Genomic DNA, 25,762 nt, shown 5'->3' with positions numbered 1-25,762 from the left:
CAAATGACAGATATATTTGAACAATTATTTAACTGAATTCACAAACTTTGTTTTAGCAGGGAACAAAACGAATCAGTTTTAAAGCCACAACATAACCGGTGCTCAGTCTTTTTTGCAGCTATTTTTCTTTGTGTCGTTTTCTTATTATGTTTGATTTGGTGATAAGTGGAGGCGTTGCAGAGACAAGGGTGGAACAAAACCGAGAAATACCGGCTGTTTCTTTGTAACTCGATTTCGACGCTTTGTGTTTCGTGCTTCGCATGTGATTCCACTGCCTTAATTCCCATCATTCTGAGCTTGAATCGCTTCTTGCACAAAATCCACTGTGCCTCATGTATGTTCCCTGGTTTTAGCCATGGAGAAAACTCTTGGCTGGAGCCAATTTTTGTTACATGTACAATTGCTCATATTTTCCAGACAAAAAGTTAATGGTGCACCTCCCAAATATCCCGGCCGCAATAAGGCTTTTATTGGTTCTGCTATCGGGACGGAACCAATAATGGCGAGCCGTTATTTTTTTTTTAATAAAAAAAAAAGGTAAATTTGATATTTTTGATGCTTTAAAAATTAAGACCTACGGAAGACTGATTTAAGACATTTTAAATACCAATTAAGGCCTTAGTTTTATTTTGAAGAATTCAATGCCTTTTGAGACTTTTTAAGGACCCGTGGGAACCCTGCTCCAGTACGATTTAAACTCACAAAAACAAAACCTGAGAGTCAAAACATATGTAGTCGATTTAAGATGCAAATGCTTGCTGTAAGCTAACCAAACAAAGAAAAAAATTTATTTTCTTTAAAGGTTTTTCACACATCTTCATCAAGGGTACGAACATATCTTTTCAACCCTCTGAGACTAAACATCTTAACTTACCAGGGTCATCCACTGTAACTGTGATTTTCTGAGGCTGGTTGTTATTTTGCTCCTTAAGCTGATGCAGTTGGAGAGTTTCTGAATTTAACGAAAAACAAAATGAAATATAATTCAACTGGAAATGTGATTACATTTTAAAAATAAAACATTGATATCTTCAAACATCATACCTGCTTCATCCTCATCTTTACTTCCTAGAACAGGCTCTTGGTTAAATCTGCTGCAGCTCATCAACTGTGGCTGATCCTGGATCAAACTGGCGGCTTCGATGCTCTGTCTTCTTAGTAACTCGGTTGAACAACTCTTCTCTGTGCTTTTTAGGATGGTCTCTGATTCTAAAGATAGTGAAATATTACACAGCGCTCAACAACACCTTTACCTTTACGCATGGTGAAATTTGCATCAATACATCTGGCATTCGGATCAGTTATTTCTACAGGTGCTGGTCATAAAATTAGAATATCATGAAAAAGTAGATTGATTTCAGTAATTCCATTTAAAAAGTGAAACTTGTATATTATATTCATACATTACATACAAACTCATATATTTCAGATGTTTATTTTGTTTAATTTTGATGATTACAAATGACAACAAATGAAAATCTCAAATTCATCATATCAGAAAATTAGAATATTACTGAAGACCAATAAAAACAAAGGATTTATAGAAATGTTGGCCAACTGAAAAGTATGAACATGAAAAGTATGAGCATGTACAGCACTCAGTATTTAGTTGGGCCTCCTTTGGCCTGTATTACTGCAGCAATGCGGCGTGGCATGGAGTCGATCAGTCTGTGGCACTGCTCAGGTGTTATGATAGCCCAGGTTGCTCTAATAGTGGCTTTTAGCTCTTCTGAATTGTTGGGTCTGGTGTATTGCATCTTCTTCTTCACAATACCCCATAGATTTTCTATGGGGTTAAGGTCAGGAGAGTTTGCTGGCCAATTAAGAACAGGGATACCATGGTCCTTCAACCAGGTACTGGTAGCTTTGGCACTGTGTGCAGGTGCCAAGTCCTGTTGGAAAATGAAATCTGCATCTCCAAAAAGTTGGTCAGCTGCAGGAAGCATGAAGTGCTCTAAAACTTCCTGGTATGTGGCTGCGTTGACCCAGGACCTCAGAAAACACAATGGACCAACACCAGTAGATGACATGGCACCCCAAACCATCACTGACTGTGGAAACTTTACACTGGACTTCAAGCAACGTGGATGAAGTGCCTCTCTTCTTTTCCTCCAGACTCTGGGACCTTGATTTCCAAAGGAAATGCAAAATTTACTTTCATCAGAGAACATGACTTTGGACCACTCACCAGCAGTCCAGTCCTGTTTCTCTTTAGCCCAGGCAAGACGCTTCTGACGCTGTCTGTGGTTCAAGAGTGGCTTGACACAAGGAATGCGACAGCAGAAACCCATGTCTTTCATACGTCTGTGTGTGGTGGTTCTTGAAGCACTCACTCCAGCTGCAGTCCACTCTTTGTGAATCTCCCCCACATTTTTGAATGGGTTTTGTTTCACAATCCTCTCCAGGGTGCGGTTATCTCTCTTGCTTGTACACTTTTTTCGACCACATCTTTTCCTTCCCTTCGCCTCTCTATTAATGTGCTTGGACACTGAGCTCTGTGAACAGCCAGCCTCTTTAGCGATGACCTTTTGTGTCTTGCCCTCCTTGTGCAAGGTGTCGATGGTCGTCTTTTGGACAACTGTCAAGTCAGCAGTCTTCCCCATGATTGTGTAGCCTATAGAACTAGACTGAAAGACCATTTAAAGACTTTTGCAGGTGGTTTGAGTTAATTAGCTGATTAGAGTGTGGCACCAGGGGCCATCAATTTTGAACCTTTTCACAACATTCTAATTTTCTGATATGATGAATTTGAGATTTTCATTTGTTGTCATTTGTAATCATCAAAATTAAACAAAATAAACATCTGAAATATATGAGTTTGTATGTAATGTATGAATATAATATACAAGTTTCACTTTTTAAATGGAATTACTGAAATCAATCTACTTTTTCATGATATTCTAATTTTATGACCAGCACCTGTATATGAAATGAATGTCCAGCTGCACTTTGATAACACAGAAAACAGAGAGGTTCAGCTCTCTGACTACTTTTCCACATTTTGCAGTTTCGAAAGATTTGAAAAGCTTGAACAAATTACCATTGTTTTGTTGACTATGATGAACTTACATAAACATGACAATAGCGCCATTATCATTTAAGGAAGGCAGATTTATGTGACGGTTGGACAGAAAAAAATCTAAGAAGTGAACTTTTATGGATTGATTCATAAATACTCTTGTTCAGCTTTTAATTAGACTGGGCTGCTGTGGCTCATTTTTTGTTTAAATACACCAAATGCAAAAGATTCAAATATAGAGTCTGTGGTCACTAACTGGAGAATGAAAACCCTCAGCTGTTTACCCTATTGGGTTTGAACATTGTTTATCAAAACAATCAGTGATGGCATAAAGTTACAATATGAATACATAAGAAAAAAATAAGAAAGAAAATGAAAGATTTACCAGAAGTTTGAAGAGCGGTTGTAACTTCAACATGAGGTGGAGACTTGGCATCTGAAAACTGTTCTTCTTGGGCAATATCTACATAGAAGACAGGAAAAGTTGCTTAACTGTCCCATTTCCCAAATTGAAAAGAGTCCCGACAGATCTTAGTATTTAATAAAAAAAATAAAATACTAACATTCAAAGCAAACCTTACTAAATTTTTATCAATATTCTTGGTGTGTCCATATCAAGTCCAATATTGTACAAATATAACTGTTCAACATACATCTATAGCAGATATTTCTAAAGCTCAGGAGCTAAATGTCATGGGTGCCGTGGCCTTCCAGGACTTTCAGCAACCGTTCCAACCGCTCCTCAGTTTCCTCAGTGGTCTTTGGATAGGTGGGGGTTTCTGTTTAGTTTTTATACTCCTAATCAATATATTAACAGCCTCCAGATAGCATTGTCGCTCATGGAACCTCCTCTGCACCATGGGTGCCCAGCTGGTGTATCCATCCCCCAGCAGCAGGAAGACAAGGAGGAAGTCCTTAGTTGGAGACACAGAAGGCTTTGTGACATCCTCCATCTTTAGCTGTATGCTTCCCATTGTCTCTCCTTTGTGCCTAAGGGCAGGGATGAGTGCACTCATTCCTCTAACTTTTCTCTTAGTGTTTATTTCAGATAACCTGGTTGACGGCCTCGAGTTGACCAATGGCAGTGTTTCTCTTTTGCACTGTCTCTGGTTGTGGTTTATGAAAAGCTTTATTTCCAATCACCCCTAACAAGGACTTCTACACTCTGAGAGGTCACTATTCGGGCGCCACCTTGTTGTTGCCTCTCCTGTGCTTAGCACAGCTTACCAACCTGGGAACCTAGTAGTATTACCACATATAGGAACCCTGTGAAATCCACCTGGCTGGGCAAACAGAAAAAGTTGCCCTTCTAGCTGTCTCTTTTCAGGAGCAACATCCTTTTCTAAGGAGTGAGTAGGGTTTACTAGTAGCCAGGATACTACCCTTCCCGAGGGTCTCTCTCATTCATGACAGCATTATGTTCTTATACAACCACTTTTGGAATTTGGTCAATAAAGTTTTAGTAATCATCCAGTCACTAGGATGCTGTTTTATCAAACTTTGGCTGCCCAATTATAGACAGCCCTTTTTTTTTTTTTTTTTTTTTAAAAAAGGCCTTCTCTGCATCATACAATTATTCAGGCGCTGTGCTGGCTTTGAAATGATGTATTGACCTTAAAGGAAATCACGTGATTCTGTCACAGTATTCTCATGAGACGCTACAGCCCCCACTTTCCTTCCCCCTTTGTTTCCCCTGATTGGCCTCCTTTATTCTCTATTCTTGTCTCTCCAACTGATTATATTCCTCTTAAAAGATTACAAAAACTCATGACAGGTTCAGAGATCTTCAAAATGCCTTTAAATGCCTTAGAAAGATCACATAGCTTGACTACACTCGAAGAAATGCATATTAACTTTACATGCATGGTTCTGCATTTCTTCTAAAATACCCTTTATAGACTTTATAGATACTTTTGACTTAAAACACTGGGCACCGATTATTGCCTTTTTATAATTATCTGCAAATTTCAGCTTAAAAAATGTATCCTTTTATGTACATATTCTAGAAAAACCTGGAATAAAGCTGGTTTCCAATTAGGCAGTATGAAAATAAATATGTGTAACTTAATTCCCGTCTCAACGAGATTTGTATTCAATCAGGATTGAGTTATCCGTGTGGAATTAGACAGTTTAATCAGAGGTAATATAATAATTTGCTGAACTATATAGTCTTATGTAATACAAAGTGATTGTAACTAAAATTATCTCTGTAACCTTAGTGTGCTTAAGAAAGGAGTTTTTCTGCTTTGATGATAAATAACTGCAAGTGAGGAGGGAGGACGTTTTTCTCTCGTGAACAACTCTTTGTTAGGAGCGGAAAAACGAGGCTGAGAGTATCCAGAAGAACATACCAAAGATGCAACCAGAGTTTGTTTAAACATGAAGTACAAGTGAGATTGCAAATCCTTAGATCACACTAAGGTGGCAGTGACTGTTCTATTGCTCTGTGATCGCCAAAGATGTCCTTGAATTGGATTTTTATCCTGTTTCCATTTAAAGGTTCAGTTGTTTAGCATCCAGTGACTCTATTTGCCTTTTTTTCCTCTTATCAATGGACTCAAGGAGGAACCCCACTGGGGGATCAGAGGTGATACTTAACATCTTACAATACATAAAGAGACTTGTAATTTGCTTGGAAAACTTAGCAATACACTTAGGGAACCATCTTTATGGAAGAAATATCTAAAAAAGAACAAAAAAAAAAAGTTTCTCCTTCCTGGAAATTCCTCCAGTCAAATTCCACTTTTTCTGCCTACATACCAGCCATGTCTTCAGCTTGAGTCCACTGATCTGGATCGGTTTCCATTAAAGTCTCAGCCTCCTCCTCAATCTCCTCATCTACTTGGATGTCTTCTTCATCCGAGCTGCTCCCTCTAACTGAATGACCACCGGCCACAGCTGGATCATCTTCATGGTTATACTCCATTTCTAAGACAAAAACCAAAGACTTTTATCACTCACACGAAACTTCCAGTAAACTCAGTAATCAAATTATTTGATATCTGAAGTTGTGGAGAAACTGACAGAGGTGATTCTTGCAAGAAAGGGTAAAACGTATCTTACGTCCGCAGACAGAGAGACACAGCTTTGACAGGGGCAAGCCCAGCACACACATTTATCCATCCATCCATCCATTTTCTTTACACGCTTAATCCCAAGTGGGGTCGCGAGGGGTGCTGGTGCCTATCTCCAGCTGTCTACGGGCGAAAGGCGGGGTACACCCTGGACAGGTCGCTTGTCCATCGCAGGGCAACATAGAGACAAATAAACATTCACACACACACCTAGCGACAATTTAGAGAACCCAATTAACCTTACGGTCATGTTTTTGGTCTGTGGGAGGAAGCCAGAGTACCCGGAGAGAACCCACGCATGCTCAGAGAGAACATGCAAACTCCATGCAGAAAGAACCTGGGCCGGGAATCGAACCCAGAACCTTCTTGCTGCAAGGCAGCAGTGCTCACACACATTTATAGTGTACAAATTTAAACACGCTCTCTCCCCCTTGGAACCATCGCACCCCTGCATAAAGAAGTTTCTCACACTTGAACATTGGAGCAAAACAGCTTCAGTTATTCAAGGACAGATTTTCATTAGCCAGATAAACACTTCAGAACAGGTTTCTTGTGTTCATGGCATGAGGGAGGCTGTGTGAATTCATTCTTTATCTCACCATTGAGTAGAGTGAGGAGGCAACTGCTTTCTGTCACTCCTTCCTTAAACATTCCAGCATAGAGACTGGTACAAGACTCTACAATCACTTATATTTAGGCTGAAAAAAGGCACACTCAAAGTATTTCATCTCAAAATTAGGCTAAGGAAAAACATGCTTTCACATATCTCACCAGTCATCTCCTCCTGCCGTTGATGTTGTGGTTGGTTATGATCAGCAGAGTCTGACATGTCATCGTGAAATGCAGGGATCCCTAAGAGTTAAAATGTGGTTCACTGATTATTGCTCATTGTTCTGTAAAATATAAAAGACTCAAACATCTATATAAACATTATCTCATGGATAAGGGATGTTTCCTGGTTAAACAGTATGAGGTCATTTTTCTGCAGTATGATAGGATGTTGTGAGAAACTACTAATGAAGAGAACAATCACCTGAGCTTGAAACGTCACATGGACTGGAGATGTCTTGGCAAGGATGCAGCGTGCTGTCAACTGTGGGGGAAGACGAGGCCTGCAGGTCCCTTTGTTTCACCAATGCTTTCACTTTTTCTACAGCTGAGCAGGAGAAGCCAAAATAAAACACAGCAAAAATGGGAAACCAAGAATGAATAAAAGATAAACATTTTCGACGCATGGAAAAACATTTTTTTTTCTGCTAAACACCACAACAACTATCTCTTAAAAGAGTCAACAGGAAAAAACTCAACTTGGATAAAAAAAAAATAAATAAAAAGATTTTAACAATATAAAACATGAAAATAAAGCAAGATTTTAGGAGATGCGTCATAATATTTTATAGTTTGAAAAATAATTTCAAATCAAATCATCTTTACCCAAGTTGTCAGGAAGATTTCCCAGTTTCTGGTATTCATCCTTTTTCACCTCCAGTCTCTAAGAAAAAAAAAAAAAAATCCAAACAAAAGCCATGAAGTGTTTATAAAACCTTTAATCATAAATGTTTTGTTTGCACACAATAGACAAATAATTTGAAAACCTTTGAATAAAAAACTTAATTTAAGGTAAAAATTAAAAAAGGGCATAAAAAGGAGATATAATGAGGAAAATTATATTTGATAAACTACACAGAGCATAAATATCAAAATATTAAAACGTAAGAAATAGGTTATGGTATGGCTGATGGATCAGTAATTTAAGATCCATCTATTTTTTCTTATATTTGGCAGCCCTATTCATCCATTGGGTTCACTGCTGCATGTGTTAAGGTTAAATAAAAAAGAAAATTGTTTAAAGGAAAGATAAAAATGACAAAAAGAAATAAAAAAGGAAGAAAAAAAACTGTCTAAAAAGCAATGTTTAAATCACGGAAAATCCACATAGATATCAGTCAGCTCTTGGAAAAGTATCCAGAAATATTAAAAAACAAAAACTATTTTAAGTCATGTTGAACTGAAAACCACCAAAAGTGGAAATGTTAATTACAAGAGAGAAATTAAGGTAGGAGGTTTTTCCAGTTTTTTTTTCCATTTTCTAAATGTAACGAAGCAGATTCAGATTAGCAGCATACCTGAATGCTCCGAGTTTGAGGCAGTTTTTTCTCCACTTCAGCCAACAGAGTAACGGTCTGAATTAACTGTTTCTCCAGCTCCTTCACTGACCATTCAGGATACTTCATTTTCTAAAGCAAAAAAATAAAAAAGGTGAAATGTACCTTTTTTTGTATTGATTCAGTTTCTTAAAGTCTGCAACTAAACACAGAGATGATGATGTGACATTCCCCTACCACGTATTTGAACTGGTGGACACGGCTGGTCAGATGATAAGCACTCGATGAATTCAGTTTGTCTGAACACAGCAGACAGTAGACCTGTTGTTTCTTTTCACAGGAAACCAAAACCAGCTGATTTAACCCTGTCAGTTGACAACAAGATTCAGAAGTCTGAAAAGAGTCCAGCTCACACAGAGGTTATATCCAACAGCGACAAATTAACGCTCACCAACTTTAGGGAGATTTGATTCTTTCTGGGGCTTCTTGATCTCTTCAGGGTTCTGGTGAGGAACGGTAGCGAGTTTCCTCTTCCGAACAGCCGTTTCATTATCTGGGTTTCTCCCTATTGACGCCTTCATAGATTGTCCAGTGTTTATGCTTTTGATTTGTGGTTTAGCTGCATTAGAAGCAGCAGAAGATGTTTTCTTAAGGTCTGGTGATGGTGGGGCTTTGGATTCTGTATTGGCACATTTAGGAGGATGTTCAGGTTTATGTGTCGCTGCAGATCTTGTGTCTGAGGAAACTTGCAGTGTCCTGTTCTCGTCTGAAGGTGTGAAGCTTTTACTGCTTGGTGGTATGGATGTTGTGGGGGAAGTGATTTCTGACGGCCTGTTAGAAGTTGTTGTACAGTTAAATGTGTTTGGTAAATCCCCTCCCACTTCAGATTTGGCTGCTTTTTTTCCGGAAAGGTCAGGTTTGCATTTATTTTGTGTGCTTTGAGGACTTGAAGAGCTATGATGTTTCCCAGCTTTGTCGCTTCTGACAACAGGGGTGCATGTTTTGGGCTTCCCTTGATCCATTTTGCAAATGGCTCCTGCTGTTTTAGATGTGTCTGGAGACACGCCAGACTCTTCTGAAACACACACCACCTTAAAAAAAAAAAAAGACACACAGACAAAAGATCCTACATTAGCAGGATATTTGCTTTTTCATTTATTAAAAAAAAAAAAAACATACAAAATCCCACCGGTCACCAGGCTTGTGCAAGGTAATATCTTTTGGAGTCTTATAGCTTCCATTTTCTTAAGACTTAAATTTTAAAAATCTTTCCCAAGACGACGCTCAGAGATCATCATTTAATTTTACCATTGTAGGAAATTAAACGTCATCTCTTCAAAGGTACAACTTTTATTAACAGCATGTCTAACATACATTATACAGCCCCCTCAAAAATCCATGGAAAAGCTTTGTCAGTCCTAAGGGCTTAACACACCGGTTCAATACCACTTACCACAGCGATCCGATTTTTTTCCATGTCACAATGACTGTGTATAGAGACTGCAACTCTATCCCACACAAATTGAAAGAATTTCCCACATTTGACTTGGATAGATTCTGAAAAGTTATCAAAATGAAAAAATAAAAAGAACCGGTGCATTCAATAGAGCAAAGACTATGTAGGATCTCAAACCAAAACAGATGCTCATATGTCTATATTAAAAACATAAAAACTATATTGAAAGAAATGTGAAAATGTGCTTCGCTTACCTGAACTTTTTCCCCTTTATTATTTTGTTTTTATGTGAAGCTCAAAGAGGATCACCATTATAATATATCTGTTTTCTGTCCTCCTGAAGTGTTTGAGTAATTGTATATAAATGTATCTGTATAATGTTACAATGTATACAGCTGTGTGTATGCATTTATAATCACCTTTTATCTGTAAGCTTGCTTTTAAAGGAATAGTACACCCAAAACATGATTAGCCTTCATTTTCTACTCACCCCCATACTGAACAACACCCTGGAGTACTTTTTTGATATCTCAAATGCATCTGGAGATCTGGGAGGCTTCTTGCTGTCTGCTGACATTCAAATAATGGAGGTCTATGGTGCCCGAGGCAGAAAGGTCCATAAAAGTCCACAAAAAACGTGTCAATATTCCTCCATACTGCTCGTCCAATGTATTCCAAGTGTCCTGAGTGGGTAGCGTCCATAATTTACTCGAAATGAAGTCATTTAGAATGTTTTTAGAGCATAAACAGTAGTGTATAGGATTTCCTAAAAGCGCGTTCGAGAGTCTACGGAAACCGCGGCAGACCAAACCAGATGAAGGTGCGCATTCAGCTCGGCAAAGAACTCATGCTCTTCCTCAACACTGAAGTCCTCAGACATTTTTCTTTCGTTGTTTCTTTCTTTGCACAGGTAAACAGCACATTTCTTCTTCTACGCTTGCATTATCGGCAGAGCAGACGCTGAATGCGCACTTTCGTCTGGTTTGGTCTGCCGCGGTTTCCGTAGCTTCGTGAACGCACTTTTAGGAAATCCTATACACTACTGTTTATGCTCTAAAAACATTCTAAATGACTTCGTTTCGAGTAAATTCTGGATGCTACCCACTCAAGAAACTTGGAATACATTGGACGAGCAGTATGGAGGAATATTGACACGTTTTTTGTGGACTTTTATGGACCTTTCTGCCTCGGGCGCCATAGACTTCCATTATTTGAATGTCAGCAGACAGCAAGAAGCCTCCCAGATCTCCAGATGCATTTGAGATATCAAAAAAGTACTCCAGGGTGTTGTTCAGCATGGGGGTGAGTAGAAAATGAAGGCTAATCATGTTTTGGGTGTACTATTCCTTTAAGGAAGTTGTGGTTGACTTACTCGCAGCATTGAACCTTCTGACCTCTGATGTCCAACACTGCAGCTGCTACAGCTAGACCTTGACTGAAGTCTGAGGTTGTCGTGGATTTTCTTTCTTAACGACTTAAAAATTGAAACTAAGTTTTATAAAAATTCAAAGTTCTCAAAAGGTAAAAAGAGTCTTCAACCAAAAATGTAAAAACCAGGCAGAGGTCACGGATTTCCAAGTCCAGAGTGTTTTATTGCAAAACACAGCATCCACACTGAGCTGTTCTCCGGAAAACAACTGACAATACAATGAAACAGCTTCCCTTTTATACATTTCAAGCTATGGGGCTCCTCCCCCAAGCTCCTCCTTTCTTTTTCATCATTTTACATGCATTTCTTCGGTTAAGTCTAATTAATTTTATTTTACCGGTGGAAAGTCCTTTTCAAAACACATTTTTTTATATATTTAATCAACAAACACTTTATTACATGTCATGATTTTTTTTCTTATAAGTCATAATAACATGTCGCTATTTAATCATCAACCATTATTTTCCAGCTATTATTATTTCAAAACACAGTTTTCAGTTTAGTTTTTATTATTTTAAAACAATGTTTTCATCCAGTAATTATGATTGTAACATTTCACATAAAACTATTCAGTGATCTATGCTTGCAACATTTCACATTGAACTAGGGTGTTCAAAGTTTCAGTAAATCATTACATTAGTACTGCTCAGGGTGTGTGTGTGTGTGTTAAAACCAACAGCTCCCGTTATCACATTTGTTTAACTAAGCTGTGTACAGCTGCACCAATGTTCCACCAACCGGCCTTATCCTGACTTTCCTGCTGCTTCTGAGGCCTAAATGACCTTGGCCATTTGCCCTTCTGTTGCTGTACTCAGAACATTATTGATCCCAACCATCTGCTGTGCTCAGAATTCCATTTTTCCTTAGAAACCTACCCTTGCAAAAGCTGCACTTTAGGATTATTCATTAACAGTCTACTCCTGCAAAGGTGCACTATCTAATCAGCCTTATTTGTAAAGCTGTACTGCTCACAGCTCAGACCTTTCCATGTTAAAATGGTTAGACCTTTAAACCAAGCCCTTTATTCAATGTAACAGATGACATGCATACAACTGTAATCATATTACTTTAATCATAGGTGCACACTAATTCTCTACAAGGTCTAGCAGAAATGAATTGTTACTTTTATGTTATCTGAGAGCTGTAGCCTTCTCCCCCCTCCCTGAATGCAGCTCTGAGGTATGTCACTAGGGATTCTAATAAATTGTTAGGAGAGCTTTGAGGCTGGCAGAGTGGTTTTGGAGATTGTAACTGTACGGTTTCTGACTACTCTCCTCGCAAGTAAAAAAGAATTCCAACTCAGTGTCTTTATTTCCTTGTGTTACAGTGTTTTAGGTGTTTTAACATGACATGAAGTTATTTTCTTTTTCAAGACAACTGATAAATTGCGCTTTTTGTCCCGCTTTTTTTTTTTCTGCAAGGCTTAAAAGGGGATCATTGGTTCTATCATGGGTACACAACCTCGTCCGACATGATTTCTTGTCGGATCGGACGCAAAATGGGATTAGGTGTGTTACAGCCTTTAAAGCAATCATACTTTTCCTATTATTGTTAAACTATTTAATATTTCCATTTATAACGATAATTTATGTTTGACGATTAGGTTTTAGTTTGCATTGTAATCATATTTTTGAACAGGCAGGCTTTTTAGAAGCATAAATCGTAAAAATAAAGCTTTATTTATTTATTGATTATAGATACTTATTTTATCTTATTCTATCCTGATGAACACAAATGTTGAATTCAATTATGTTTCCTCATACATTCATATTAAAATGTATACATCTCATTTCATATGTGCTTAAAATCTCATAATTGAATATTTATTATGTCCAAAGCTTCTGTCAGATAAAAAAGGATAACATATTCACTTTAACTTCTACCTTTATCTGTACCAGTTAATTATATTTTCTTCTCATTTATGGAATACATAATTATGAGCACAACAACATGTTTATTGTTTTCAAGCCAATTATTTATGTTATTCAACCTTCAGCTTGGGTGAATATTATTATTTTTTAAAAACACAAGTGTTAAAAATGCATGAATATTAATTATAGCACAATCCTCCGTGCCTATGAGAACCAGCGTGGTATGCTCAGCTCTGAGTCCCGCTGAACCGGAGCTGAAGTCTCTTAAAGTCTGCTTACGATCAGTCAGTTATGACTGACCGTTTCAGAGAGCTCGATCCAACCTGCCTAAGGTGTGTTGATGGTGAGCAATCCTGTCTAGGCAGAAGGACAGAACCACATCTCCTGTAGCCAGAAGAGACATGTAAGCATTGTGCTGTGCTGTTAGGACACTGCCCAGGAAATTGGAGCACTGCTATTAAAAGAAGAAGCCATATTGATTAAAAAAATCCCTCACCAAGGCAACTCCCCAAAAAGATCCAAAACCGCCCCTAGTGACTTTAATATTCACTCTTGGAATAAGCTGGGATGTTTAGTTAAATTTGATCTTTACGAATTTTCTCCAAAAAACAAACTAATTGAAGTCACATGTAGGATTTAAGTAAATGTGTGGACAATAGATTATGAAACCCACTTTTTATTACTTGTATTGATGGTTGTAAAATAATCTTGGTGCATGGTTCATGTAATTATCATGAGGTCTTTAATGGTTGCCTGTGGCAAAACCCAAGTTAAAAACATCATCTTTTGGGACTTATAGCCACTTAAACCGTATTTAATCTAAGTCACAAGTGTAACTGTATGAGGATAAGAGCGACCCGTAATTGGGCATGATCAACAAGAATAAGATGGCCTCAGGCTATGAAGTTGTTGACTTGTCTACTGGTTAGTCTACTGGTTTCCTAAGGCCAAACGCTTGGTCCTAGGAAACGCTTGGATCAGGCAAGTCCTACCCAGCCAACAGAATAGATCTCAAAGGGACTCTAGGCAGGCTAATACTGGTATGGATTCATATTTCTTCCTTGGCCTTATAAAATGTTAGTGTGCCGTTTATTCCTTGCATATCAACTCTCAGTGCTCATTTTTACTCCACACTGGTTAGGTCAAGAGATCTTAGAACCCTGGTATGTTTGAGCTATAACCCAGCACGAGGAGGAGGAGCTGGCCTTGAATAAGACAACAATAACCTGGCATAAACCAGATTGATAGGTGTTGATTTCAAGCTGAACTACACAAATCAATCTAGAAAGCCTCCTGTAGAAAGTGCTCGCAAAAGGGAGGAACATTCAGTACAATTCTTTGAGCTGAACCTGCTTCCCATGTCAAGTTTTTAGCCAATCAAAGCAGCAGTAGCAGCTTGGTTTGTTTCTTGAATAGCTGAGTTAAGGGGGGAACGTGCAAACATCTTCTCATCCGCAAAGGCAAAAATCAAATCCTTTTGCCCGTTAAATAAATAGAAAAAAAGAGGGCATTCCATCTAAACCCGGTGCAGCAATGTTTGTTTTGCTTCACCCTTCACCACTGGTTGATGCGTTGATAAACACGTCACTGCACATCATTGGTCTGAAACATTTCTGTATTGAGGCCAAACGCATCTGCTGGCTTCTGGCGATGCATTTTTGGGAGTTTGCGAATTCACAAATCTCGTCATAATTAATTTTGCTTCCAAGGTAATGACAATAACAGTACAGAGCTGGAAGGACTTCAGCATCCTGATGAAAATGTTTTTCTTAGCAAGTTATCCTGGATATAAACAATCTGTTTGAGTTTCTTACACATCTGCATAGTTAGACCACATGTATAAGAAAGCATTTCAAATCTTTTAGAAAGTTTTTTGGAAGCAGAGGATCTGTGCTCTGCCACTTGAAGAAAATCCACAAGGGTGCTTCTTCAAAACTACAACAATTTAATATACATGTTTCTAATATTTCCAGTGTATTTCATCAGTATAAAAACTGACTGACCTTCTTGACCTCTTGTTTCTTCTTCTTGACCTCTTGTTTGCAGGAAGGTTTCTTTGACACTCTGTTTGGTTTAACGTGTGCTTGGGCAGCGGTTTGAAACAGAAGGTTGGGTTCCTGCGATTTCTGGATCACTTTGTAGAGGAAATCCCGAAGACTTGCTGAAAAGTCAGAAAAGTGAGGACCCAGGTTACACAAAATCTTCAGTGACAGAAAAGGGAATAAAAGACAACGTTTAAAGAAGCTACAGGTTAATGAAATCCCACCTGAAAGGAAAACTTGTTTTGAGATTTGATTGTACATTGCTTCCTCCAGATGAACCACCTGAAGACAAAATAACAGTGGTTACTGAAAAGCTTTATTTCATTTGATCTTTCTTTTTTTTTTTTCCATTTTGCCTTATACATAAATTTTAACCTTTTAACAACTACCAGAAAATACCAATAGTGTTCTGCTTAAGTCCATATATTTCATTGTTCCCCGGCAAATCCAAAAGAAAATGCTGGTTTTTCCAGCCTCATCTTTGGTTGTAGGTTTTATACAATTCCCAATAGAAGTAGGAACAAAAATCCTGACTAATGTAGAACCAATTGTCAGAACAAATAGCAGACCATAAATTTGCAACAACAGAAAAATTAAAATACATCTTTCAACACCATTTCCCAACAGATGGTAAGGATGTTCATTAGCTAATGAGACTAGAAGAAGTTAAAGCCTTGGCTGTGGCATATCCTCACCAGTACGCTCATCTTCGGGTGGTCGGCTCCCTTTCCGTGATTGTTGATGTCCTTCTTTGGAATCTTAAGCAAACAGTGCCCACAGAGGTAGATTGCTTCATGCTTGCTGCAGCGGCATTCAATGCAGGTTCTTGAAACTGAAACACAGGCATGGAGACTTTAGAAGCAGCTACTTCTTATAATGTTGCTATAAGGAATCAGACTCAGTAAAATGGAGACAACTTTGAAATAAATGGAGTTAGGTAAGATGAAACCAGGTTTAATTAACACTGACCTCTCTCCATAACGTCCTTATCAGGCACTTCCCCATCAGATGTTTCTGTGTTTTTCACTGCTGAGCAAATATTTGACTTATCTGTAATTTCTTCAAAACATGACTCCTGTTTGAAGACTGGCTGCAGCGTCTTTGGGCTCATTATGCTTCCATTTTGACCTGCATTATTCAGTGTTTTTTCGGGTGTACTTGACCTTTTTATCTCATTTTTTTGGGGACTTTCTTTCAGCAGAGTTGTTTCCTGTTTGATACTTGAGCTCTTTTCTTGTTTAATGGGTGGATCATCATTCTTTTCAGCATTTTCATGACTCTGAGCAGCCTCCTCCTTTGGTTTTTCATCAACAGGTTCCTCTGTTTTCAGCTTTGCTGGCAGCTCTGCCTCAGGTTCTTTTTTAAAATCTTTTGGACTCGTTTTTGGGGATCCTTCCTTTTCTGCAGCACCCTCTGTTTCTCCTGATGGCGTCTCCTTGTCACTGCCATGTTTGTCTTCACTCCCCCCACTTTCTTTTGCGTCAGTGTCAGGGCTTTTTGTCCGGGCATCTGTCTCTTGCTGTTTGTTGGTGTTTTTTGGACTTATCCTAGAAACTAACATGCAGAAAATAGATAAGGTATATTTAATTTCAGCTTTAAGATAATAACCTCACTAGTAAAATTAAAGACATTAAATTTGCACAAAAAAATAATATAGTATTAGTGTAATAGTATATTATAGTATAATATTATAGTAATATGATTGTGAACAATCCTCCAGATCAGGGCTGTTTAAAGAGTTGCCCGGGGGCAATTGTGTGGCCCTTCAGAACAGACGGCTTTTAAGGGAAAAGTTTCATTTTGATATTTAGGATCAGTTTTGAACTAAAATTTCTAAATTAAGAAATTTAAAATAAAAACAGAAGGTATTTTCTTTGATAATTTTTTTCAGCTTTTATTTCAATTGCATAATTTACTAAAAACATCCAAGCGATCCAAAAGAGGATTAGCTTTATCGTTTTAAATAACCTATGCAAAATACAGTACCTTTAAAAAAAATAAAATAAATGGGTGCCCCACAGTTATTGTTGCTGAGAATAAAAAAATATTTTTTAGACCAAAAAAACTGGGGGGAAAAAAAACATCAAAATTGAAGGCTTTGTTTTTATTAAGAGATCCATTCATATGCAACATGTAATAGTTCAAAATCTCACACAAAAATCAAATGTTTTCTTTTGTTTGGCTGAATTAAACAATGAAATAAATTTTTTGATTTCATTGACCACTGCTTCGGGCCATTAGGTGGGGCTTTCCAACCCAGCGGTTCTGCTGTTAATCCAGGACCAATCACTAAAGTCACTTCTAAACTGATGCCGTGAGAAACTGTTTCTTTTGCTAAAATGTGTCTTGTAGAATATTTTCACATCATTTTTAAACTAAATAAAGATAAAAAACACAAACAAAAAAAATAAATACAGGCATTAAGTAATGCTCTGTTAAAACCAGTACTAAGTGTAAAATTTTGCTCTTTCATTGCTTTGACCTCATTTAGCTGACCATCAGTAAAAAAATAAGTTCTGCACACCTTCGTACCATACATCTCTCAACAGGGCTTTTTTTTTTTTGGCTTACCCAGCCTATACTTTGACTTTATTTGCGGAACAAGGCTTCCTTCTCTTCGTCTCCTCTTTACTGCTGCCAAGATCTTTTTTGCTAGAATAAAATAAGAACATTTGATAAGAGAAAATCTAGTTAAAAACATCAAGAAAAAAAGAAAAAATTCTTTAAATTGAAAGGCTCACCTATTTTGTAGTCGCATGGCTCCTTGATTGGCTCGTCCAGGTAAAAATTCTTAGAGGGAAGGTGAAATTAATACCAAATAACATAGCTGAAACCTGATGTCAGTTGGACAGAACCATAGTTGTAAAGATGAAATACCTGCACGTCTGACTGAGGATGAACCCGTGCTGCCTGTTTTGCCAAGTCCAGAAGTGTCTCTGCATCGGTACGGCTGGAACTCAGTGAACCCGGATGGAAAGCATCCTGCACAGAAACAAGAAACATGAAAACATAGAATACACAATTCCTGATGAAAATCAAAGTTTAGAAACCACATGTTATTCTGGCAACTAACTTCAGTCCAGTTTTGACAACTGCTTACTTTGGACAATATCCCAACAGTTTTAATATTCACCGCAAAAAAGTAAAATTTTTAAGCACATCAAAAAAGAGCCTGGATAATAAAAAATGTATCAAAATTTCAAGGCCTGAAGAATGAATGATCTCAGCAGCTACAGACTTTAACATGAAAAGATGCATTTATCCTGATTCCACTACTCATAGTCTACTTGTTTAGAGGCCAAAACAGAAGGCAGCTGCACTGTGCAAGATAGCATTCTAATACACGTTGATAGGCCCACGCTTTGACCAGCCCCTGACCCTGGCACACAAAGCACAATCAAGGGCAAGAAGCAGAGATTAAGAATTCTGAAGTAGACACAAGAAAGGTTTTCTCTCCACAAATTAGATCTAAAGTCTGAACCATAGATTCCACATATTTATCACCAATTGTAATTTTTTTTTCTAACCATGAACAGAGAAACAGATGTGGGTGGACAAGAAAAGTGTATAAAAGATTCTGTAAGAGAAGACTTCAGGGCTGTGCTTTTCTCTTTCAGGTAACAGGAATAAACCCATAAAGGCAAAGATTACATTTCTTCAATAAATTCTCCCAAAAAAAAAATGTGATGTGCTTTTGTTATTTTTATTCAACACAAGCAAGCCAATAATGGTAAGTAAATAAGAAGGCAAATTAAAAAAGCAAGAAAAACAGATATAAAAGTTGAAAAGGGTGTTCTAAATATAAATAAAAAAATGCTAGAAATAGGAAACTACGTAATGTAGGGTTTGTTTCTCATTTTAAATGTAAAGAAAACCTGACTGCATTGGTAAATTGCCTCAATTACTTGTTTACATCATGTGCAAAGTTATTTAAAGAAAAAAAATTTACTTTCACACATTTTGCAGAGCAAGATGATAAATTATTAACTGCGATTATAAATGATTACATAAACAGGTAAAATAGTAAGAGATTATAGAAAATATTCATACATGCAAGTATATAAATAATAAAAAATAAAGTTCTTTTTCATAATATTCACTCGGTGTCTCGCTATGGGATGCAGCCTCCTGCAGCCCTGATAGAAGCATCTATCTCAATCTGCCAATCCTGATTGGCCGGTGGAAGTGCCCGTCATACGCCACGCCCCGTAGCTCCGACTACTAAAGCGTGTGCGGATCACGGCACTCCAATTCAAAACCTCTTCTCACCTGAGAGCTTATCTCACGTCGGAGCCTTCGCTAGCTTAACTGCCCACAGACGGACCTTGCTAGTTTCCGTCGCCGGACGCTAGCACTGTGCTCTGGCTTCTGCCCTGTCCGCTCACTCCAGACCGGACCGGTAACCTTTTGTCTCTCTTCACGGCGGAATCCCTCTCGGCTCCTCTCCACGGACGCTCGAGTCGGACGAGCATTTAGCACACCAGCTACTTCCTCGACCCCGCCACGCTAGCACGCCAGCTAGCTACGGTTCCTTTCCCTACCAGCACTCCAGCTCGTCGGGAAATGGCGGCCGTCCAAAACCCCCACGCCAGGGGAGACCACCGTCTTTGTGGCTGCGGGAATAAAATTTCAGGGAAAGACACCCACCCGGTGTGCGGTACCTGTCTAGGAGTCGACCACGCCAGGTTGGCCCTAGAAATTCCCGGCTCCTGTGGACACTGCAAAGTGTTCACGGTCAAGAGCCTCAGACGCAGGCTAGCCCGCCAGGTTAGCATCTCGGACCGTGATCCATTCCTCCCCACCGCCGCACAAGGTGCAGCCGCGGAGGAGGACGTGGACACAGCTGGGGAAGCCCCGGAGACTGACTACGACTGGGGTGCCCAGTGCGAGCAGCTCCATGCCCGCCCGTTTCCCGAGGAAGACGTGCTGGAAGTCAGTCCCATGGAGGAGGATGACGACACCTCGTTCCTCATATCAGAGGACGAGGAAGAGGATGACACCTTCATGGCCCCAGCACAGCCTGAGAGACCTAAACCGCCGTGCCCTTCCGCCATGGAAGACAGGGGAGCGAGCTCACCAGCTCCCTCCCTCCATGTGGACCTGCTCGACGTGTGCAAACGCGCGGCAGAGAAGCTGGAGATTCCCTGACCGGTCGCAATAGCGGAGCCCACCCGGTCCCGCTACGAAGGCAAACGGCTTCCCCTGGCACGAAATGCGGTGAAGCAGCTTCTCCCTGTCTTCCCCGAGTTGCTGACGGAGCTCTCCAAAACATGGACTAGCTGCCCATACAGCAACAGGAGCCCTATTTCGGGCGCAGCATCCCTCGACTGCGAGGCGATGGACGCCCACGGCCTCCTCTCCATGCCTCCGGTGGAAGTCCCGGTAGCTGCGCACCTCTGCCCAGGCAGCGTGAGCCAGCTGTCTGCAGCTTCCCCCAGACGCCCGACGCTGCCAGCTAAGCCCGAACGGTTCCAGTCTGCGCTGACCGAAAAGGCATACAAAGCAGCAGCCCTCTCGGCCAGAGCCCTCAGCGCCCTCTCCATCCTCACTGCCTACCAAGCGGAGTTGTTTGGCGCGTCTGCTGAGGAGCAAGACCCGGATGCGTGGGAGGAGATGGCGGTCATCGCGGACCTGTCTCTCCGTATCCAACGTGTCGCGGTCCAGGCCACAGGGAAGGTGATGGCAACCCTCGTCGTCCAGGAGCGAGCGCGATGGCTCAGTCTCGCTAACCTGACCGACAGGGAGCGGGATGACATCCTGGATATGCCGATCGTCCCTGAAGGCATCTTCGGCTCTGCATTGGCCACAATGCAGCAAAGATGTGAGGCAAAGAAAAAGGACAACGAGGCCCTCAAACTTTGTCTCCCTCGGAAAGCCCCTGCGCCTTCACCTCCGGTGCAACGCAAAACCTTTGCGCATGCAGCCTCCCAGCCGCCGCGTTTTAAGGTACCAAGACGGCCACCACCGCCAGGTCCGCCCCCTCCGATGAGGAAGGAGCGCGGAGCCGGCTGGCAGGGGAAACCTGCCTCCACGACCGCTACGCTGCCGCCGCCCACAGCCGCCGCGAGCTCGGTCCCACAGGCGAGGAAGAAAAAGAGGGCGGCCTGACAGCCGCCAGTTCCTCAGTTGGTGCAGCCTGCTGTTCCCCGTTGCGCAGGCCCACCGTTTTGGCTTGTTTGTGCGCACCCCACGCCACCGTTGCCCATCCCAGAGCCGGTCTGCGAGGAGAAGGACATCGCCCCGGAGGTCTGCGCGGTTGCGCCCTGAGCGGAATGTCCAAAAGCACAGTCACACACCCTTGTTCAAAGAAAAAATGGTGTCAAAATAAAAATAAATCTGTCACAGCCAGGCCACGAGCCGAGGGTGCAGATAATAAAAAAAGCCAAAACAGACGATGCTCTCTCTATAAGCAGGGTGGCCGCTCAGCCCCCTGCAGCTCTGCTCCCGGGACGGGCACCGCCGTCCCCGCGGAGCAGAGCAGAGCGCTCCACCGTGCCTCCGGTGGTGCCCGAGAATCATTTCTCGGTTCCACCACAGGGGGGCGCGGGGCAGGAGCCGCAATATGTTCCCCCGCTCTCTCTCAGATGGGAAAGCTGGAGAGCAGCAGCAGCTCCACCGTGGGTGCTGCGCACAATTTCCCGGGGATACAGGCTTCAATTCGCCACTGTCCCTCCCCGCTTCTCCGGTGTAATACACTCACATGCACAGGGAGAATCAGCTCGAGTTTTACGGGAGGAAATTCTCTCTCTGATAGACAAACGAGCAGTTTCTGTCGTATCTCCCGAACAGAGTCTGTCAGGGTTTTATTCCAGATACTTCCTCGTCCCCAAACGGGGGGGGAGAGGAATCCGCCCTATTCTGGACTTAAGAGCCCTGAACAAATTCCTGCGGAAATACAAGTTCAGGATGCTGACACATGCAGCTCTGTTGCGTCTAGTAAGACCGAACGACTGGTTTTCGTCCGTGGATCTGAAAGACGCGTATTTCCACATTCCCATTTATCCCCCTCACAGACAATATCTCCGGTTTGCCTTTCAAGGGGTGTGTTACGAATACCGTGTTCTACCATTCGGTCTGTCTCTCAGTCCGAGGGTTTTCATACGGTGCACAGAGGCCGCGGTAGCCCCGCTCAGACGCCGGGGGATACGTCTGGCCACGTATTTAGACGACTGGCTCCTGTTAGCGCAGTCAGAACAGGAAGCCAGGGTTCACACACACATTGTCACAAAACACCTGATGGATTTAGGTTTTGTGATAAATATGGAAAAAAGCCACCTATCTCCAACGCAGGAGATATGCTTTCTGGGATTATCCCTGCGCTCTGTTCCGTTCACAGCCCGCCTGTCAGAGGAAAGAGTGACGGTTTTCAGAACGTGCCTGTCACAATTCCGTCTGCACAGGTCTGTCCAGTTCAGACTGTGCCTTCGGTTGCTGGGTCTGATGGCCTCAGCCATCCTCGTGATTCACCTCGGCCGCCTTCACATGCGGGACTTTCAGCGCTGGGTCGCTTCGCTCCGAATGGACCCCGTGCGTCATGGCGCACGGCGGATAACGGTCACAGCGGACTGTATAACAGCTCTGCGCTGTTGGCGAGCCCCGTCCTTCCTGACCCAAGGGGTGCCTATGGGCACCGTCTCGTCCAGGAAAGTGGTAACCACGGATGCCAGCCTATCAGGCTGGGGCGGCATTCACGAGGGCAGGTCTGTGAGGGGTCGCTGGAGCCAGGCCCTCCAGCGCCTTCACATAAACTTTCTCGAACTTTCGGCGGTGTTTCTTTCTCTGAGACACTTCCTCCCATTCCTCTCGGGTCACCATGTCCTGGTGAGGACGGACAACACGACAACAGTGGCGTATATCAACCGCCAAGGGGGCCTGCGCTCCCGCATGTTGCACAATCTGGCGCGCGACCTGATTCTCTGGAGCAGTACCCACTTTCTCTCCCTGAGAGCGACGCACGTCCCGGGAGACTTGAACACGGGTGCGGACCTGCTGTCCAGAGGCGCGCCAGTGTACGGGGAATGGACGCTGCACCCACAGGTCGTGGAGCAGATATGGGCGCGCTACGGGCGCGCTCAGATAGATCTGTTCGCGTCCAGGGAAAACGCTCGATGCGAGCTGTTCTTCTCTCTGAGCACTCTGAATGCCCCTCTGGGCGTAGACGCATTAGCGCACGCCTGGCCGCACGAGCTGCTATACGCGTTTCCACCGCTGGCCCTGATACCCCCCACTCTCGCCAGAGTGAGGGCATTCAACCACAGACTGATCCTAATAGCTCCGCACTGGCCAGCGCAACACTGGCTGGCGGAGATATTCCAGATGCTGTGCGCCCAGCCTTGGGAGCTGCCGCTGCGCAGGGACCTGCTCTCGCAGGGTGCGGGGACAGTGTACCACCCACACCCGGAGCGACTGCAGCTGTGGGCCTGGCCCGTGAGTGGCTTAATTTAACCACTGCCGGGCTCCCTCAGAGTGTAATTAATACTATCCAAAACGCCAGGGCTCCCTCCACTAGGAACCTATATGGCTCCAAGTGGGGACTGTTTGAGCGGTGGTGTCTTGAACGGGACTACGTTCCTTTTCAGTGTTCTGTACCAGCGATTCTGTCGTTTTTACAGGAACTGATTGATAAAGGAAAAGCTTTTTCCACGGTTAAGGTTTATCTGGCAGCTATAGCAGCACGCCATATAGGATTTGGAGACAAAACGGCGAGCCAACACCCTTTGGTTTGTCGGTTTATGAAGGGCGCCCGCAGGCTCCTCCCCGTCTCCAGACCTTTGCTGCCTCCGTGGGATTTGTCGGTGGTTCTGGAGGGGCTTAAGGGACCCCCATTTGAACCGTTGTTGGGGTCCAGTCTTAAACATCTGTCTCTCAAGACAGTGCTGTTACTGGCCCTGGCCTCTGCGAAACGAGTCAGCGACATTCATGCGCTCTCTGTGAGCCCCGCATGTACCCGGTTCGACCCGGAATACACGCGTATGGTTCTGAAGCCCAACCCGGCCTTTGTTCCTAAAGTGGTTGGTTCTTGTTCACCGATCGAGCTAGCGGCGTTCGCCGCCCCCCCAGGTGAACGGCGAGCGCACACGCTGTGCCCTGTTCGAGCCGTGCGCTCTTATATGGACAGGACGCAGAGCTTCAGGATGAGTGATCAGCTCTTTGTCTCCTGGGCGGAGCCCCGTAAGGGGCAGCCGATCACAAAGCAACGCCTCGCCCACTGGGTGGTGGAGGCTATAGCTTTGGCGTATGGAAGCAGGGGTCTGCAGCCCCCGGCGGGTCTGCGTGCACACTCTACCCGCGGGATGGCTGCGTCCTGGGCTTTATTTCGGGGAGTGTCCGTTCAGGACATTTGTTCAGCGGCGAATTGGTCTTCGCCTCTGACTTTTGTCCGATTCTACATGCTTGACGTGTCTGGACCGTGCGTGGCCAGTGCGGTCCTAGAGTCATAACTGACCTTGTGGACCTTCCCCATCGGCCGGTTCTTGTTCGATAAGCTGTCTGACAATACGGGAGCTACCATATCCCATAGCGAGACACCGAGTGAATATTATGAAAAAGAACGTTTGGTTATCTAACATAACCCCAGTTCTTAGAATAATATGAGCGAGGTGTCTCGCCAGACGACCCTTCTTGCAGGGCGGCGAGAAGAGGTTTGCTTGTTGAATTGGAGTGCCGTGATCCGCACACGCTTTAGTAGTCGGAGCTACGGGGCGTGGCGTATGACGGGCACTTCCACCGGCCAATCAGGATTGGCAGATTGAGATAGATGCTTCTATCAGGGCTGCAGGAGGCTGCATCCCATAGCGAGACACCTCGCTCATATTATTCTAAGAACTGGGGTTATGTTAGAAAACCAAACGTTTTTCATTGTCCTGCAATATTAATGTAATACAATATTTATTCTATGATCAGGACAGTTTTTTTTTGTTTTTAAACTTTCCAGTTGATCCAATGCCAAACAGGTAAAATAAAATAAAAGGAAACTGACCAGAAATTTTGATACATGTTCCCGACTGAAGATATGAGCATCCATTTCATTGCCTGTGAGCCTCCTTTCACAGAGCAAACACAAACTTCCCATCACCTGCTTGTTTTCACTCACAACCAGGTTGTGTGTCACGAGGTGCTGTTTGCCTGCAAAAACACAACAATTACAGTCCTAATCAACACTATGCATCACTGGGATTATTAAGTGCATCTACCTCCAAAGTCACCTTATGGATTTCAAATGATGTAGCCTTGAATGGTTTTGTATGGTTTATAAAAGAAACCAAATTAAAAGAGAGCAGGGCCCCAAACGCGCACTTCACTTTTATTGCCTTATTTGTTCAATTTAATCCAATAGAACAGAAACTTTGTGTGACAGCAGGGATGAGAAATGATCTCACACGCATACTACACGTTCAAAAGAGATAAATGAGATGCAAATTCACCTTTCAGTGCAGCAGTTAAAGCTTCACAAAAATAAAAGAAAATTCCTTTTAAACTTAATGTAAGGAGAGCATTTAACAAACAATTTCTTATCTTTAAAAAAAAAAAATCCATTGCTTACATTTTCGTAGCTATTTCATCAAAGCCTCTCATGGGGCAACGAGAAAGATATCTCATTTGACATAGTCGATTGTATAAGTCGATTTGCTCATGACACGCATCCGTTAACGTGCAAACTGACAGCTGCCTAAGGGAGTACACTGCCGTATATCAAAGCCTTCACAAACTAAAACTGTGACAAACAAAGCAGGACAAGAATCAAAGTTTATCTTTCAACCAATTTT

The 25,762-nt window shown here is 42.2% G+C and overlaps 1 protein-coding gene across 4 annotated transcripts in view; it reads right to left on the bottom strand.

Annotated features, from left to right (window-relative positions):
* LOC119785944 overlaps window positions 1-25,762 on the bottom strand; it is an 83,575-nt gene that overhangs the window by 8,892 nt on the left and 48,921 nt on the right. For 2 of the 4 annotated variants that reach the window (XM_038288916.1, XM_038288920.1), the window contains 18 exons: window positions 24,976-25,121; window positions 17,874-17,978; window positions 17,738-17,786; window positions 17,568-17,648; window positions 15,966-16,550; window positions 15,686-15,828; window positions 15,221-15,278; window positions 14,958-15,115; window positions 8,650-9,289; window positions 8,436-8,563; window positions 8,220-8,330; window positions 7,528-7,585; window positions 7,127-7,249; window positions 6,865-6,945; window positions 5,780-5,947; window positions 3,405-3,482; window positions 1,045-1,209; window positions 875-952 (listed from right to left, as the gene is read on the bottom strand). In XM_038288916.1, the coding sequence (XP_038144844.1) occupies window positions 875-952; window positions 1,045-1,209; window positions 3,405-3,482; window positions 5,780-5,947; window positions 6,865-6,945; window positions 7,127-7,249; window positions 7,528-7,585; window positions 8,220-8,330; window positions 8,436-8,563; window positions 8,650-9,289; window positions 14,958-15,115; window positions 15,221-15,278; window positions 15,686-15,828; window positions 15,966-16,550; window positions 17,568-17,648; window positions 17,738-17,786; window positions 17,874-17,978; window positions 24,976-25,121 (2,955 nt within the window). Of the gene's footprint in view, window positions 1-874; window positions 953-1,044; window positions 1,210-3,404; window positions 3,483-5,779; window positions 5,948-6,864; window positions 6,946-7,126; window positions 7,250-7,527; window positions 7,586-8,219; window positions 8,331-8,435; window positions 8,564-8,649; window positions 9,293-14,957; window positions 15,116-15,220; window positions 15,279-15,685; window positions 15,829-15,965; window positions 16,551-17,567; window positions 17,649-17,737; window positions 17,787-17,873; window positions 17,979-24,975; window positions 25,122-25,762 lie in introns of all 4 variants that reach the window. The other 2 variants (XM_038288919.1, XM_038288918.1) reach the window with 2 other exon arrangements.

The sequence above is a fragment of the Cyprinodon tularosa genome, unplaced genomic scaffold (assembly GCF_016077235.1).
Source record: "Cyprinodon tularosa strain WSP-4 unplaced genomic scaffold, ASM1607723v1 ctg26, whole genome shotgun sequence".
NCBI lineage: Eukaryota > Metazoa > Chordata > Actinopteri > Cyprinodontiformes > Cyprinodontidae > Cyprinodon > Cyprinodon tularosa.
Note: the sequence above shows the minus strand (reverse complement) of the source record. Positions and strands in the feature narration are given on the sequence as shown.